The sequence below is a fragment of the Psittacula echo genome, assembly GCF_963264785.1.
Source record: "Psittacula echo genome assembly, chromosome: 3".
Taxonomy (NCBI): domain Eukaryota; kingdom Metazoa; phylum Chordata; class Aves; order Psittaciformes; family Psittacidae; genus Psittacula; species Psittacula echo.
In genome coordinates, this window is record NC_137736.1 from 103901640 (window position 1) to 103919515 (window position 17876).

General features: G+C 40.3%; 1 protein-coding gene across 4 annotated transcripts in view; it reads right to left on the reverse strand.

Moving 5' to 3' along the window:
* NBEA (neurobeachin) overlaps nucleotides 1-16731 on the reverse strand; it is a gene marked incomplete at both ends in the record, with an annotated part of 526482 nt that extends 509751 nt beyond the window's left edge. For all 4 annotated transcript variants that reach the window (XM_080613294.1, XM_080613295.1, XM_080613292.1 and 1 more), the window contains one exon: nucleotides 16456-16731. In XM_080613294.1, the coding sequence (XP_080469420.1) occupies nucleotides 16456-16731 (276 nt within the window). The remainder of the gene's footprint in view (nucleotides 1-16455) is intronic.
* Nucleotides 16732-17876: the final 1145 nt, after the last annotated feature.

Below are 17876 nucleotides of genomic sequence, written 5' to 3' on the forward strand. Positions count from 1 at the left end.
AAATAAACAGGTATGTCTCTTTTATATCCAGTTTTATCAGCTTGCTTAGAGCAGGCATGTAGTTTTTTAAATTACTTTTTTTACTGTAAACAGCTCTGTAGACCTCTTTCATCTCAAAGAAGCAAATTTTATTCACCCATAAATAAGGTGTCACTAACATAAATAACCAAGAAGAGCCATAAGGCCACACCTTTATTGAGGACAAGGTCCAATAAAGCCATGTTTTTTAAACAAGCAAGCTTTAACATTTTTTAAAGGAAAGTAAAACCAAATCTTTTTATGCATGTTGGAAAAAACCCCACAGTACTTGGAAGGCATCAGATTTTCACATCTGCGTGTGTTCCATTATGTCCTTCCCCCAAAGCCTACACTTGAATAAATGCTTTCTCAGTTGTGCCTACTACCAATAGGAGGACTTCCATTCTAAATTATTCAGTGAGTCATGATTTAACATTCTGTAACTGATCTGGGGGTTTTTTTGGTGGATTTTGTTTGTTTGGTATTTTTTTTACTGATATCAACCAACTTTCAGGGTTCACCTTTAAAGCTTCAGAGTTCTGTGATTCAAAGCTGGATAACAACATCTACACTAATATCTTTTTCATATGCAGAAGTACCTCCAAATGCTCATATTTACATTTATAATTTACTGATGCTTATTAGGCATTCCATTTTCTTTCATTTTTGCCATGAATTTTTAAACAAGAAAAGATGATCCAAGCAAACAATGTGTGTGCAGTTCAATGGAAGTTTGCAATTAAATGTGCCAGACATCTCTGAGAGTCTTAACTGTCCCTGTGCAAGGAAAAGAAGGAATAGTTCTGCAATTTAAAAAGCACACAAACTTAAACAACATTAATCTCACTTACACAAAGAAAATCTTACGCAAACATCCATCATAAACTACCAAATACTGATTAAAAATATTTGAATGTTTCCAGATAGACCACACACACACATACTGATTTCTGGCAGTCAACTAAAACAGAAAATACTATATGATAGTGATAAGAAGGAAGGAGTCCAAACATGGCCCAAATCCTTTCTTCTATGATTAAAAACAACCACAACAACAAAAAACCCAAAAAAAAAAAAAAAAAAAAAAAAACACCAAAAAAACACACAAAAAACTTCCAGCCTTCCAGTTAAAAAAAGAAAACTTGCAGTAACAGTGCCATGGCACTATGATGCTTAACTAAAAACTAGCTGACTGAATTGTGAACACAACTAGAACCAACATAATGAATAGAGACTTACTAAGTTTGTTTGTTACATTTAAATTGTAGCTTACCATTCAGTGGCCATAACAAATAAATTACAGTTTTCTCCTGTACAAGAGTTTTGAATAGCTGTAGCTGTCTGATACGACTTGAAAAAGAAAACTCTTCATTTCCTCTTTAATACACACTTAATTATAACATTCCAAGCCAGGGCAAAACACCTCAATCACTATGTACTCTCCACAGGAACAGTTACTGTCATCTTTCAGTTTAGCCAGAGACATAAAAAGCACAATGTAGCTATGAGATATATACAAATTCTACAAGACCTTTGGTATGAAAGCTAGGCATGCATTTCCAGTGCATGTGTCACATAAGGGGCACTAGATAGTAGGAAATAATCCCTATGTGTATAAGTAAAAGCTACAGAGCATGACACATAAGCACTTTCATCCACATTGCATTGAAGTATAACGTCAGATTAGTGACACAAAAAGTTCAATACATACTGTTCACTGATAACACTGTCCACCAAGAAGTCCCTAAATAGTTTCACAAGAAACATCAGCTATCTACATGAGAGAAGCAGCTGACTCCTCTCTGTCAAACAAGACTCTACAGAGGTGGCAGTGGAGCTGCTAAAGAGCTGCTAGCCACAGCCAGTTCTTTTAAGTAGTCGAAAACGGTAATGCATCCAGGGCAGCCAATATGTATAACTAAACCCAAGTTCATCACTCAAAATTACTAATCACATTTTTTTCATTTTGCATCACCACTGCAAATGTCAGCACAATAAAGAAAGTCCACAAATTTCAAAAGCTGAAAAAACAGCTGGTTCTTAAAATACACAGAAATAGTCATGTACATCGATCGATTTCTGTATTAAACTAATTATGCTTACAACTACAAAAATAGTTAACCCACATGTTCTGTACCTCCTTAAGAATGGCATTTCAAAATGTTTGCATCATTTAAGCAAAACCTATCTCAAACTGGTGGGTTGACCCTGGCTGGACACCAGGTGCCCACCAAGCTGCTCAACCACTCTCCCTCCTCAGCAGGACAGGGGAGAGAAAATAGGACAAAAAGCTCATGGGCTGAGGTAAGGACAGGGAGAGATCACTCAGCAGGTAAAACAGTCTAGACTTGGGGAAACTGATTTAATTTATTACCAATCAAATCAGAGTAGGGTAATGAGAAATAAATCCAAATCTTAAAAACAGCTCTCCCAAAACCTCTCCTTTCTTTCCAGGCTTAACTTCACTCTTGAATTCTCAACCTCCTACTCCCAGTGGAGCAGCAGGATGGGGAATGGGGGTTGTGGTCAGCTCATCACATGTTGTCTCTGCTGCTCCTTCCTCCTCAGGGAAGGACTCTTCACACTCTTGCTCTGTCCAGCGTGGGTCCCTTCCATGGGGTGCAGTCCTTCAGGAACAGGCTGCTCCAGTGTGGATCCCCGACGGGGTCACAAGTCCTGCAGCAAACCTGCTCCAGTGTGGGCTCCTCTCTCCAAGGGGCCACAGGTCTTGCCAGGAGATTGCTCCAGCATGGGCTGCCCATGAGGTCACAGCCCCCTTTGGGCATCCCCCTGCCCCAATGTGGGGTCCTCCATGGGCTGCAGGTAATATCTGCTTCTCCATGGACCTCCATGGGCTGCAGGTAGGTATCTGCTCCACTGAGAACTTCCATGTCCTGCAGGGGCACAGCCTGCCTCACCACGGACTGTACCACAGGCTACAGGAGAATCTCTGCTCTGGCACCTGGAGTACCTCCTGCCCCTCCTTCTGCAGACCTTGGTGTCTGCAGAGCTGTTGCTCTCACATAGTCTCACACCTCTCTCCAGCTGCAATTGCTCCTGTGCAGTTAACTTTCCCCCCTTTTTAAATACGTTATCCCAGAGGCGCTACCACTGTTACCGCTAGGCTCAGCCTTGGCCAGCGGCAGGTCTGTATTGGAGCCAGCTGGAATTGTCTTTGTCAGACATGTGGGAAGCTTCTAGCAGTTTCTTCTGTAGCCACACCTCCTACCAAAACCTTGCCATGCAAACCCAGTACACTCTCTGAGACCAGGACTATATCTCTTCAACTTCCCAAACCCCAACACCTTCAAAACCTGACCATTATCCCAGACACTGTCCCCACAAAGCAGCATAACATAGTTGCTTCTATGACATTTTAATCTCCAAAGATCAGTTTGATTACATAAATTATTTTTCCTTTACAGCTTATTTTGATGCTTACAGCAGTAAAAGACTAGGCAAATCACAATACAAACCTGTTGACACAGACTGTTTACTCTTCATTTACAAATACTTGAGAAGAAATAAAAGTTTAAAAAAAAATTAAAAATATTACTAGGGAAACTGATCACAGATTAAGAAGCAGGAAGCTACTTACCATAAGCAGTTCCAAAATGTATTAACAATTACTGCTAAATGCTACTTTTCTCAATAACTCTCTTGGCTGCATTAATTTTTAATAATGTCTCAGTAGCCTTCCATTATAGTGTTTTAAAGATCTCATTTTGCTACATTAAGTATAGACTATTTAGTTGGATTTCAATTTTCTAAATAAATAGAAATGCCAAAGGGTTTTTTAAGTCGAGATTTGTTTTTAGACCACAAACAACAACTTCCTATCTCCCAGGAAATCTTCAGGATTTCTGAACAGAATTTTTAATCAAAATTGACGTTGGCTGCACTGTCAGCTGCAGCCTGTACCATGCCCGGCTTGTACTATGAAGTATGTGGTCTACTCAACAGCTCACACTCCACAAAATGCATACATACGTTAATTTTTAAACCCAGGATTTTTCAAAAGACTCACACAGCAAAATCATACATAGCCAGTTCAGATGTACTGCAAAGCCAAAACCCCCAACCCTCATCCTCAGAAATGCCCCATACCCTCAGATGCCCTAGTACCTGTAAGGGCTGGGGAAAACACCACTTTAAGAGATGGTAGAATAAAAAGACATAACGGGATCACATAACATAGCTCAGAAAACTGAATCCCTATGTTAGCAGGCTGGCATGAGTTTAGTTCAGGTTGCTTAAACATCTTCCTTTCTGAGGAAGCCATAAAATCTACTGTAACTCCACAAAGAGCATATGAGAGGGGAATTTTAAAATAATAATTTAAACGAGGTGCTCCTAAGATTTCTCTGACCTGCAGAACGGGTTCAGATTGTATCAACGCTTCAAGCTTCTTACGGCTTTTTCTGCACATCTGGATAATATCATGTTTTGGTACAAGGCATATTTAGGACTGATCTCAGCCCAAACAAAAAGATACATTATGCGTGCTGCTCTCTTTTCAGGGTGAAGTAAATTTTGGGTAAAACAGAGCTCGACTGACTTAAAGTAAGCTGAAAAGCAACTACAAAAATCAAAGCCACTGCAGAAGACCTCATTTACAAGTATTGCAGCTATTCTAACTTCAGAGAATAGGCTAGAACCACAAACCAAAGCTGTGACAAACCACCCAAGAGCTTAAATCTGGAGTATTTAAAAAAATAAATAAATAAATACATAAAAGGGGGTGATGGAGGGGGCACTTTCTGTCTACACTCTGAAACCTCGTAACTGCTTTAAATTTAGTTTTAAAGAAGGATTTCTTACTTAAAAAATTAAACACTTAAAGCATTTTGAAGCCCACATGTGGGCTTAGACTCTGGTATTAACAGATGGTGGTAATTCCCTCAGACACCTCAAAAATTAATAAAACATCATATAAACAATCATTTCAAGGTCTCTGTAAAACCAGGCAGACACTGCATCACTGAGAGAAAAGAACCTGTTGTACTCTGTATTTTCCACTCATACTGCTAGAGTTTTTCTAAATGTAAAGCTTTCAATGGTATCATTCCTTAATAGTTAAATTTCACCTCAGCAAGTAATTTTACTGTTTTGGGGTTTTTTTTAGTGCTTATACTTTCAAGAACAGACTCCACCACAGAAGTATCAGCTTTAACAAGTCCAAAAGGTACTCTCTCATATGGCTTAGCATCTTTCAGCTGAAATTTCTGCATTCCCCTTTCCCATCCTCATTTTCATTGTTGCCTATAGTTACATGAAATGTTCTTAAAACACATTTTACAATTATTTGCTTTCAGAAACCAAACAGCTTGAGCTAGTTTTTTGGGGTAGGGTTTTCTTTGGTTTTTTGGGGGGTTTTTTTAGGTTTTTTTTAGTTTTTCCCTTGTTATAAAACTGTTTATAATAGTAATAAGGGAAATTATCATGACTGTGAGAACTGGGAATTACCTGCTTCTGGATTTTAGGAAATACATGCAACTGTCAACTTCTTCATTGAAGAACAATCCATTTTAAAGACTGTATTAACTCCAATAGAGGACTACCTTTAAAATGTCAAATACTGCACTATATTAACTGTTAAAGACTAACTCCCTCTCAGTGACTGTCTACACATTGTTCCAGTCACATTTGTTATTGTATATTATAAGTTACCTTGAATTAATGATTTTCTTTGCATGAAACATGAACTCTAACAGTTTTATTACAGAATCATCTTGCTCAGTATATTACAGTTTAAGTTACAATGTTATAAGCACATAAAGTTCATAAGCACGTAAAGTTCTATAGAACATTTAATCTGTAAACGTTAGACAACATATAAAGTCATGAATCTATTCAACAAACTCAATGCAGAACAACATCTTTGGCTCTACACTGAATATTATGTGGTTTGGGTTTTTTTCTCCTTCTGATATAAAGCATCCGTAACTTTGAAGACTATGTTAACAGCTCTTTTAGCTCAATTTCAATTCATGTTAATTTGTTGCAGAACTTAGTATTTAGTATACATTAAGAGCCACAAAGTTTCATTAATTCAACTTCATACTTTTTCAGCAGAATATCAAATGTAGCTACGTTTAATATTTCTGAAGTCCAAGAAATAAAGCTTACCTACAACCATAACTGTGATCTGCAGAACTGATACACACTCTTCAGGTTTGTGCATTTCAGCCAAGGCTATCTACTAACAAGCAGGCACGACAGATGAAAAGTAAACACTCACTGCTGCGGCTCACAGAGGTATGTTTTCTTTCTTAGCTGCATGTGGTGCAAATTGTCCTTTGCTGGGTTAGGCATAGTAATATCGACTGAATTATTTATGGTAGATATAGCAGCTCATACTGTGAGATGAGAAAAAGGGCTGCTATAATTAAAAGGCTTTCCAGACTCCACCTCCAACTTTTTTTGAAAGGAAGCACTATTATCTGCACAAGGAGAATAAAGATCTAAATGTGTGAATGATTAAGGAATTGGAACATCTGATACATAAAGGCAGGCTGAAGAGAGCTGGGATTGTTTAGCCCTAAGAAGGGGTTTGAAGAGATCTCATAAATGTGTATGTATATTTGCAGGGCGTAGGGTGGGCAGGAAGCAGAGATAAGGGAGCTAGACTTTTCTTAATGGCACCCAGTGACAGGATGAGTAGCAACAGGCCCAAGAAACTCCACTTACACCTGACTAAAAATTTGATAGGGGAGTCTCCATCCTTTGAAATATCCAAAATCCAAATATCCAGACAAGACCCTGAGCAACTTGCTCTAGTTGACCTACTTTGAATATGGATTTTTTACTACAGACCTCCAGAGACCCCTTTCATCCTCAACTGTTCTACAGTTCTTTCATAAACTAGCAGAATCACAGACATTTCAAAGTGTTCTGACAATGATCTTTCAGGAGGATATTGTAGTGTTAGTGCCAAAGAGAAGAATGGAGAGGCGTGATCATTAACATGTTTTTTATATGGGGGGGGGGGGGGGAGGGGGGGGCTGTGCAGGGAGAAATAAATAAAAAATATGTGTTGCCAAGCCCAAGACATTATGCTGAAGTTTCTTTCCAGATGGATGTAACCCACTTCAGTCTTGACTAGCAGGTGCAACTCTAATAGGCTTTTCTTTAAAGTTTTTTTTATTTCTATATTCACATAATGAACTCTTAAGATAGCAGAAGATGCAATGGAGAACACAACATTTCCATGGAATTGGAAAGAATGCATGAGAAAATCTTTCAACTCACCTAAAAGCTGCATAAAAAAACCTGTACAAAAACCAGAAGAGTTCTTCAGGTCATTTGGAGGTATAAATGAAAAGACAGAAGGAAAAGCAAAGATTTTTGGAACTTCAGAAACTAAAATGTGGGGCAAAGGTCCCACAAATCTTCAGGGGGAAAAAAAATTATAATAATGAAATAGCTCCCACCTCCTGAGCATCTTGTTTGGAAGACCTTATTCAGTCCAATGCAGTCTTATACAAATGTTCCTGTAAGTTTCACCCATTCAACGTAAAACTATTAACAGCCAAGTCAGTCACAGATCTGACTCAAAAATACCACACACCTTGCCATTTACCAGAACAGATAATGTATTTCACTGGAGTAACTGAAGGAAATAGATACCAATTTTGATAGCTTTATGTCAGTGAACTTTTTGCTTATGGAGGAACATGCTGAAGAAAACAATTCTACTGGACATGTAAACACTGAGTTTACAGAGATGGCTTTTGCTGGAGCTCTCAATCTCAAAAAAAACAGCAAGTCACCAGCCATGAAAGAATAACATATAACTTCATAAGGTTCTTTACCTCCTTCCTCCTTCCATAGCTTAGCATAGCCACAATGCAGCTTTCAGAGGCCCCTTGATAAGTTTCATTTAAGATAAAAATTACAATTTGAAGAGGGATGAAGCTCTTTCTTCCAACAAAATCAGCCGTTGCTTCTCATTTGAGGCAACAGCCCTTGTCCTGTTCTCTCAAAATTCCAATTCCTGCAATTAAACATCTTTCTGCAAAGATGCCAAATCCCCAAGTCCACTCTCCAGGCCACTGGGAAGCTCATTCTCCCTGCACAACATCCCCAGATATACTACTTCACACTTACTCACATCATGCAGATGCTACGCAACTGGAGCTGGCAAAACTCTGTAGCTGTTCTCGTGTGCATGTACTATTGGAAGGGGCAGACAGCTTTCCCATTCTGCTAGCTATAAAACAAGTTCAATTTAAGCAAGAATGCTTCCCCAAATTCAGAGTAATCTTTTTTTTTTTTTTCTTTCTATTTTTCTTTTTAATTGAAGGTTCTTCAACACAGGAAGTTTTGTAGCTCAATTAAATCTATAAATATTTTTGGGATACAGTGAGCTATACAAAGTGTTGCTGTAGAGCAAGAGCAAACTGATCAGCCAGGCATGAGCAAGCCAAGACAGGACTTCGCTTCAGTTCATTCATTACTACCCTGAATGTGTATTTTATGGTTACTAGTCCATTTTAATGAAAGCTGTTTTCTGTAATTCTGTAGTAGGAAAGAGTCTTTGTTTCAACAGGTTTGTACAATCTCCTTTGTGTATCAAAGGACACATTATTTCCAAGTTCATATTTGTATTTATAAACACTTAAAATATTTTCTTTTTACAAAAGAGCAAAACCTGAAAAAAAAAACCTTTTTAATGGGTTTTAAAGCAGGCAATCAAAAGTTACTAAAGATTATAGAAAATTTTACGTAATTGGGTATTTGACACAAAATATGAAGACTTTAAAGAAAAAAGAAGTAAGATCATGTAAAACTGATTACAATGCCATATTGCTGGTATTGGAGTTGGTTTAGAAGGCTTTAATCAGAAATTATTATTTCCAGCTTTCTACCTACACTTTCTCAGTACTACAAAAGCATCAGGTACCAAAAAACATGATATGAATAACAATTTCACTTGTATCTTGCCCTATCTTACTTTCAGATAACCCCAAACCCCAATACCTATTCCAAATAAAGGCTTCCAACTGTAAACAAAAGGGCAGTGAAAGAAACATAACTGTCCAAATATTAAAGACAAGCATTTGTAAGCTGTTGAACAGCATAAGCAGTACTCACATTCATGACAGCCTTCAGTGAATTGTTATGTTGCAACAATTTACTGATGCAACCCAATTTTAAATTAAAGAAGAGCAGTCACATTATAGGGTTGCACTGATATAACTGAATCAACATTACTGATATAAATTTCAGTAACACTGGAACTACTTAGATTTATTTACTGAACATTATTAGTTTCCATGTACTTCAAAAGTAGAACAAACTCCAAACCACAAAAATTACCAGAATGCTGAGAGTCAGTAGTTGACCAGAAGTTGAAGTGCTGCTCTACTTGAAGTCATAGATAATCTTTCTCTTGGAGATGAATGTCATTAACAATCTTCCTAAATTGGAAGTTATTAAACTCTAGTTCAAATAGCTGCATCCATCATAATCTTCCAGTTGAAACAGGTATTTCTATCAATAAGGAAGCAATATATGATCCCCTACAAATAATCCTTCTTCTTTTTTTAATTGTTCATTATCTTTATGCTGAGCATCACATATTGAATACTGTATCATTCATAGCACATCCAAGCCAAACCATTGCAAGACAGAAGTGGGAAGTAGATTATCAAATTGAAAACTGATGTTTCAAAAGATCTGCTGCCTCTGATTATAAAAGCAAGTTCTAAATTTGGTTCAGACTGAAAGAATGCTTGAGGGTTCTGTCTATGTAAGGATTAACAGATCTCCACAATCCGCTATTGCCAAAAATATGAGTGGTAATTAAGGATCAAATGCCACCATAAGAATCAAATTCCACCACAATAGAAATAAAGAGAACTCCATTATATATGACTACACTGGCCCTTTGGCCACCAGGCACATACAAGATATCAACTAATGACGCCGCTACAATGATACTCTTCTGTATGAAGTACTACAAAATGCTGTAGTAATGGGAGAGTGACACAAGTTGATTTGAAATGACAGATTTATCAAGACAGGCTAAGATGCAAAACCAAAAAAGTGTAGTAACAATAAACAGGTAAGATAGAGAGACTGATTTAAAATAGCTTGGAGGGCTTATTAAATTAGCACAACTGTGTTAATATTGTGCACAGTATTTATCAGGATAGAGAAATCGCAGTTTTGGTACTAACCCAGTCACAGATTTCATTCCACTTTGACTCAATTCAGTATAGCACGAATGGAGAACAAATGCTTCAGTAGGAACTGAAAGATTATTATGCAGGTTTTAGGGTGTTGGTTTTTGTGTTGGGGGGGGGGGTGGGGTGGGTGGGAGTTGTGCATCTGCTTTGGGGTTTTTAAGGACGTAATATAGACAGTGGTTCATACATTTGAAAAGTATAAGTGGAGACACTGAAAAGCATTAACATAAAAGACAGGAGATGCACCACATCCTCCCAGACATAAACCTTGTGAATGTAATGAGCCATCTCCTTGACTTCTACTCTTTGAGAACCCATCTGAGAGCTAAGGGGGGTTGGGGAAGGGAAGGAATAGAGTAACGGAAAATATGGAGAAGAAAAAAAGATTAGTAAATAACTGAGTACACAGCTAAATGCTTAAGTCTTGTAAACACCCAGTTTAAATGGGGAATCAGGTCACAATTTTGTAAAAATAGCATCTTGACAGTGAAAGGTGCTAACCCTTTGCTTGATGCAAAGGGATAAAACAGGTAGGAGTAGGGGGAAAGGCCAAAGATCAGAGGTGTTTTATGAATACGTCTCAGAATTTTATTACTTCAGTATGAGAAAAATAACAACAAAGCCTCTAGTTATTAATTTCCCTTATGATCCATAAGCTGAATCCTCTAAAGACAGGATGTAAAACTAAGGAACACTCAGTGATATGCTCAACACGATAGATTTTTAAATGTTAACACCTATAGAAATGTATCAATCCATCCTCCCAGAACCACAGCAGATTCCAAGCCACCTGCTGAGATACCACTAGTGCTTCATGACTGATGCAAGGATTGAAAAATTTCCCACCCTACTACTATTAAAGGTTAGATAAAAAAAGCCAAAAGCAATCAGCTATGCTAAAAGAAATTAAGTGAACATTCACTCAAAGATTTTCCAAAACGAAACCTAAACTGTCAATGGAAGTACCAGATAACAACAACAGCTACTCTTAAGTAGCTGCCCATGGATTTCTATTACAAGCTCTCACATTGGACACTGCTCTTCTCATACAGCTCTGGTAGTTTCTACAGTGACATCCAGACACAGCTCAGTATGGAGATGACAGAAGCAGGATAAAAAAGGGATCAGCAGGACAGACAGTAACTTGGACAAGGACTGCCACCTCCAATTAAGTATTACCTAAAACAAAATTCACACACACACACACACAAAAAAAAAAACCGAAACCAAAATAAAACAAAAAAAACCACTTCAAAATTCCCCCCTCTGTCAGCAGAGAAATATACCACAAAAATTAGAAAGTTTACTCCAAGAAAACGGAATGATTCTCAAGCCTGCAAAGGTAGTCCCACAAGAAAAACAGAAGTCATATGATGGAAGCTACAGTTCATGTGGCCCATGCTTTCTCAGACTACAACAGCATCCAGTGAACAAAAGTGATTCTTCTTCCCTGCACAAGAGCAGAACTGTGCCCCAGGATGTTGCAGCAACCAAAACTGTAAATAGACTCAAAGAACTCAAATATCAAAAGCCAACTTTGCCTTAAGACAATCCTCAACCAATCTCTGAAGAAAAGTACCACCAAAAGAAATAACCTTTCTCACATATGCCTATCTACATTTTTCCTTATGCCCACTACTACAGAAGCCTGTAGGGCAAGAAGGATCTCTCACCTAATCCAACCCATTTCTCTAAAGCTGCACATGCCACTCCTAAAAGTACACAAAGTGACAGAGCACTAAAAAATGGCTTACCTCTTGTGATGGGTGACTAACACTGAAGTAGGATGGAACAGCCAAGAAAATGAGAAGAGCTAGGCAGAAGCGTGGGCTGAAGTCAACAAGAACAGCAAGAGACTTTTTGAACTATGCCTGGTGTTTGACCTACTTCTTATAAGCACTCTCTAGCCTGACAAAACATATATAAAAGCCTTCCAGACTGCACAAGGAAAACCCTGGTCAGCTACACCTGTATCAGACTGAAATCTGTTCAAAGCTGCATCACATCATCTGTTCAAGATGCATAGGAAAAACAAGCTGCATGTGTTAGCACCAGTCACAATTTTTTAAGTATCAGTCGCTGCCTGTTCACCTTTATGTTGCACTGCTGTAGAATCAGCACTAAAAAACTCAAAATCCAAAATTCTAGGAAATTTAAACTGAAACAGAGAAAGCTCTCTAAAAGCTAAGAAACAATGCAATTCACGTAGTCATGTTTGATGAAAGCTGTCCAGACAAGAGACAGTTCAGAAATATACACTGAAGGAAAAAATCCCCAAACCATTAAATACTGAAAAAGCAGAGAATTAAGGAGGCAAGTCACTAAAACTAATGAAAAGAAAGGCCATTTGAGATATAGTACACAAAAACGAATTAAAGCCATGTGAGGAAATTTTGCACTAAGAAGTAAGTGAAACAAAAATATACTTAACGTAGAACACAGGTGGACAAACGGACCCACTTTCACCTTAGTATCATATTGGCTGGAACACATGGTGCAGAACTCTATTTTAAACATCAGTTTAATACACAAGTACAAGCAGGTATAAAGAAGGGACTACGGAGAATAACCACCAGCAAGCACATCTATCACAACAATAACAACATCCTTGACAGTACCCTAAGAAAACTAATAGAGCTGTTCAAAGGGAAAAGGCCTCCTCATTAATAGAAGCACAGAACTGGTGTCAAAACATCCCCAAAGCAAAATCACTAAGAGCAATTAGAGGATTATGCTGCTTGTGAGGAAAGCCTTTTCTAGTTTGGTGCTTTGCAGTACACAAGGGTCAGTGAACACACATCTCAGGGACAGCATGCTGAACCTGAGAATTCGTATTAACCCCGTGGAACAAAATCAAAACAAGCACCACCACAGAAGAATGCATGATGTACAATTAGGAGTCCCCTCTTCCAGAAACGTAAGAAGAACACAATATGCTAAAAATAATTTTAGAAAAGACTTCAGCTCATAGACTCTTAACATCTTCTGACTATGAATAGTATTAACAGTAGCAGATTTTTTTTTTAAGGATTACTGTAAGTAGTTCATAGATAGGGATTGACATATAAAGGGCTGAAACCTCTCTCCATTGTCTACCACTGTAATACTAAATGAAAAATAACACAAGCAATACTAGAAACTCTACCAAGTGAGACTCCATTAAACAAATTCACCAGTGTAACAGAACTTTGAATACATGGTAAATCTTGATGAAAAGTGTCGCTAAAGAAAGGAAAAGCATCAAGAGAAACAACTTATCTCATAGACAGCATGGGCATGCCCAAGAACAAAATACTGTCTGAGTTGAAAGTCAATTGTTAAAATTTGGCAAAGCAGAAAATCCAACAACGTATTAGACATGGAAAAAGATCTTCAGCACTGGATAAAACACACTTCATCACCTCACAGATACAATAAATCACTGTGTCTGTCAGTATCAGTAGGTATTACATGAAGTAAGTCTGAATTGCAGTAATAGAGACTACAGTGTGGGATCACCAAAAAAAAGCATTCAAAGGTAAAAACTGTCCAAGAGAAACCCTAACAGAATAACTTAACAGGAAATACAAGTGACTATCTCCATGACAAGGGCAAGCCAAACCAAAGTTTTGTCTTGAACATTTGCTGCTTTCACTCCAATGCAGGAAGAATGAATAGACTCGCTTAAGCTTTACATAGAAGACAGCAATAATCCGAGATAAGAAAATTAAAAAAAGAAAAACTATCTCGATTGTTAGCTTCTGATTCTCTCCAATAATAAAAGAAGTCTCAGCTATGCATAATTCCTATACTAAAAAGCTATCAGCAAATGACTTACAGATACTCAATGAATAGGTTATATTTCTCTTAGGAACTTAACATATCAACTCCCATATCAAATTGAGATCAGCTCTTTAAACATTGTGCACTCATTATCACACTTGCATCAGAAGTCATTCAGAAATATTAACGGCTGATGGAAAAAAAAAAAACAAACCCACAAAAAAAAACCCAAGTGAAGTTCTCTCCACCCCCACTGAAACCCCAAAGAATGCTTCTAAAGTATAAAACTGCATTTTATTTAAATTTGCTATTAAAATTCTTAATACAGAATCAGATGTTTTGTAGTTTAGGGATATGCCATCAGCTTTACTTTGCATCAGCCATATTCACTATGCTTGTTTTCCATGCAAGTAAGTTACATTTCAAATATACAAGCATAAGTTTGAGACATTCAGAGACCTGAGAAGAAAAATATCATCAGACACAATATAACCTCTCTCTGCTGTGGGAATACTGACTATTGTGTATTAGAGTCCATCTGTTAAGTAATGACTGATCCAGAATGCACTGCTACTGCAGCAGACTCCCAAGCAGTTTCACATTCATACACGTCTCTCGACACTGAGAGCACTGTCACTCTTGCATTTATTTTTAAATATAAGCATAGTTTTTAGCAATAGAAACTAATTAGTAGGTAGATCTGATACAGAAGCACTGTAACAAGCACTGTATGTCCTCCACACAAATACCAAAACACATTGTAACCTTACTCCCAAAGACAAGCCAATACTAGTTCAGTTCTGATGCATTAGCAGCCAGAATTAAAATAAGCTTAAATATCAGTAAGAAGAATGAAAGAAAGAAAACTGGAAAAGGATTACTTTGTATCTGTCATGATCTATACAAAGCTAGTTAATAAAATAACTGTGTGTCATTGCCCTATTTTGAGTGCTACTTTTAAAGGAATGGGTAATAATCCAATGAAGTTATGATGACTTATACCACACTTGTACAAAAATAATAAAATATATATAAATCATGTTTCAGTTAAGTGTCAAACAGCTTGTAGAGAGTAGTGGGAAATATATCAAATTACTGTTTTGACATGTTCACAAAACTACAGGAGCTTTAACCCTGTGTGTTCAGATAAATTATAAATCTGAAAACGATCTGACCAAATTACGTCTTTCCCAGCATGCTGCAGCTTTTCTATTCAGTCTGTGCTAGGTCAAATGCAAATAACTGTCAAACAGAAGAATACATCAGTTTAAAGTGCCTGAAACAAAATATATTCTTTACATGACTTTGTATAGAAGCATTAAACTCATCTGAAACAAAGGCAGTTTCAATTAATTGCCATTCAGTTTTGAGCAGTCATTTTTCTATCCTATTCTGTATGCAAAAATTGAGGATACTTCATTGACTGAATTGCTTCAAAAGCTTTGCTGCAGCAAATCTTGCATTCAGGAACAGCACCAAATTGCACATAATTGAAAGTGATTCATTTTTAGATCCACTCCTTTGGCTTCTGTAGGTTCCTCAGGCTTTGGTGTAGGTAGCGCAAAAACATTAAGTCATACAGTCCTGCAGTAACTCTTTCACTCCATGAAGTGAGCAGATGACTAAGGAGCTATATTTTAGCATTTTCTCCTTGATCAAAGCTATTTACCAGCATACAACAGTACTTTGCAATGCACAGACCTTAAAAAAAAAAAAAATTAACACCAGCACCTACTTTGCAGACAGGAATGTGTTTTGGAAAGCATGCGAGATTATTAAGACATGAGCAACCCAATTCAATACTGTAATACAACTAACTCTTTATTACAGATATTAAAGCATATTAAATCCTTGCAAAAATCTCCCTCCTCCCCCTTCCTCTACACAAAATACTGAACTAGGTCTGAGCTAACAGCATTGAACCCTTCACATTTCAGCCACTAAGAAAAGATACCAACTCAAGCTGCCTTTTTTTTTTTTTTAATGTTTTTCGATTAAAAACAGATACTACATTCACACCGCTCTTCTTCCAGTGAGGAAGCCACCAGGTTATAGGGCAGCATCCAGCACCCGAAACTGTGAATTACTTAATCTCCTTATTTTTTTTTATATTGGGAATTGCACACACTCCACTTCTGCAGGAGGCGGCCGAGAGAAGGCACTGGGATGGGGAAGAGTGGCCTGCCTATGTTAGGTAGAGTCCTGCATGGAGTTAGGGAGCGCTGAGGGGGCTTCTGTCACACGAAGAGCAGGTCGCAGTATTAACGAGGGGAGAGAGGCACAAGAGGAGTTTGGGAAGGGAAGACGGTTGCAAAAGGGCCGTACGTGTAAGAAGGATGCAGGGGCTGGGAAAATGAATGTCCCTTTCGGGCTGCCCAGGGCTGGGGGGAAGCAGCCCCGGGAGGAGGTGGGCTGCGCGGGCCGGTGGCCGGGGCCCTCTGCCCGCCGGGGCGTCACCGGGGCAGGGTGCCCGGACGCTTACCAGGTTCAGCACCGTCTCCACGATGTCCCGGTTGCTGACCTCCCCGACCTGGATGAGTCCGATGAGAACGGCGAATTTCATCCGGATATTGCGGATCGGCACCGACGGGTTAATCATCCCCGCGGGCAGCACTACGGACCCGGAGCCCGACGCTCTCAGCTCCCCCATCACCGCGACGCTGCTGCCGCCACCTCCACCTCCTCCACCGCCGGCCCCGACGGAGATGAGTCCCGCGGGCTGCGGGTCCGGCCCCGACACCGGCTTTTCGCTCGCCATTTACTTCCCGCCGTTACCGGCACCTGCCGCCGCCTCCCCACCCGGCCGGGCCGAGCCGCACATTCACCGCAGTCGCACTCGGCGGGGCCGCAGGGAGTCGGCCCAAGGCTCAGGCACCGTCCCAAGAGCCGCTCCCCCGCACCGTTATAATGAGGGATTATTATGGGCGCCGATGCCCCGTTATCCGAAGGCTGCCCGGCCGGGGCCGCCTCCCCGCCGCGGGCAGGAGGAGCGAGTGCGGCCGAGCGCAGCGCGGCGCGGCGTAACCCGGCTTAGACGAGCGGCGCGCGGAGCTGGCGGCGGCGCGAGGGATCGCCACTGCCGCTGTTGTTGTGAAGCCGAAAGCGCCGCCGCTCACGCCGCCATGTTGCCGCCCCCTGCCTGCGGTAGCCGCTAGGGCGCCTGCGCCGAGCCTGTCGAGGGGAGTGGCCGGGCCGAGCCCCCCCAGCCGGCAGGGAGACAGGTGAGCAGGTGCGCGGGGGCCGCTTTGCCACCGCCGCGGCGTGAGGGGCAGCGCCAAAGAGAGGAGCCACCGCTTCCCGCCGGGCTGCTGCGGGCCGGCGCCCACTCACCGCGGGGGGGTTACGCAACGCCGCCTGAAGGGGCAGGGGGGTGGTGCCCGCTCTCCCGCTTCAAAGCAGGGCCGATCCCCGGCGTTGCCCCGCGGATCTAGGGCGCCCCCTGCGGCAGGGGCGGGCTGCTGTGCCGGCCCTGGGACTACTCGTCATGGGGAGGTGCCGCTTCCTCGACTCCCTCAGGACCCTGCTGCTGAGGGACTCTGCGGTGTTCCTCACCAGGCTCTGCTAGGCTCCTAAGCTGACTCAGTGCTCTCTGGTTCAGGTTCAGTGCTCTCTGGTATGACTCTCCCCCACTGGTCCCACGCTGTTGAGTGAGAAGTGCCTGGGTTGGAACCTTTTGAGGTGGGTTATTTTAGAAACTCCAGTCCTAGCAAGCGGTCATGTTTGAGTGAGGGTGTCAGGGGTTGTGCAAGGGCTTCTGAGCTGTGGTCCCCTTGGGGAGTTATAGAGGAAACCTGGGAATCTGATAACTGAGAGCTTGTGTGCTGCTCGTTCGAGGAGAGGGATGTTTTTCCAGAGTTCTTGTTAATACCAGCACTCCTCATTTTTGGTGGTGATGGTACATAC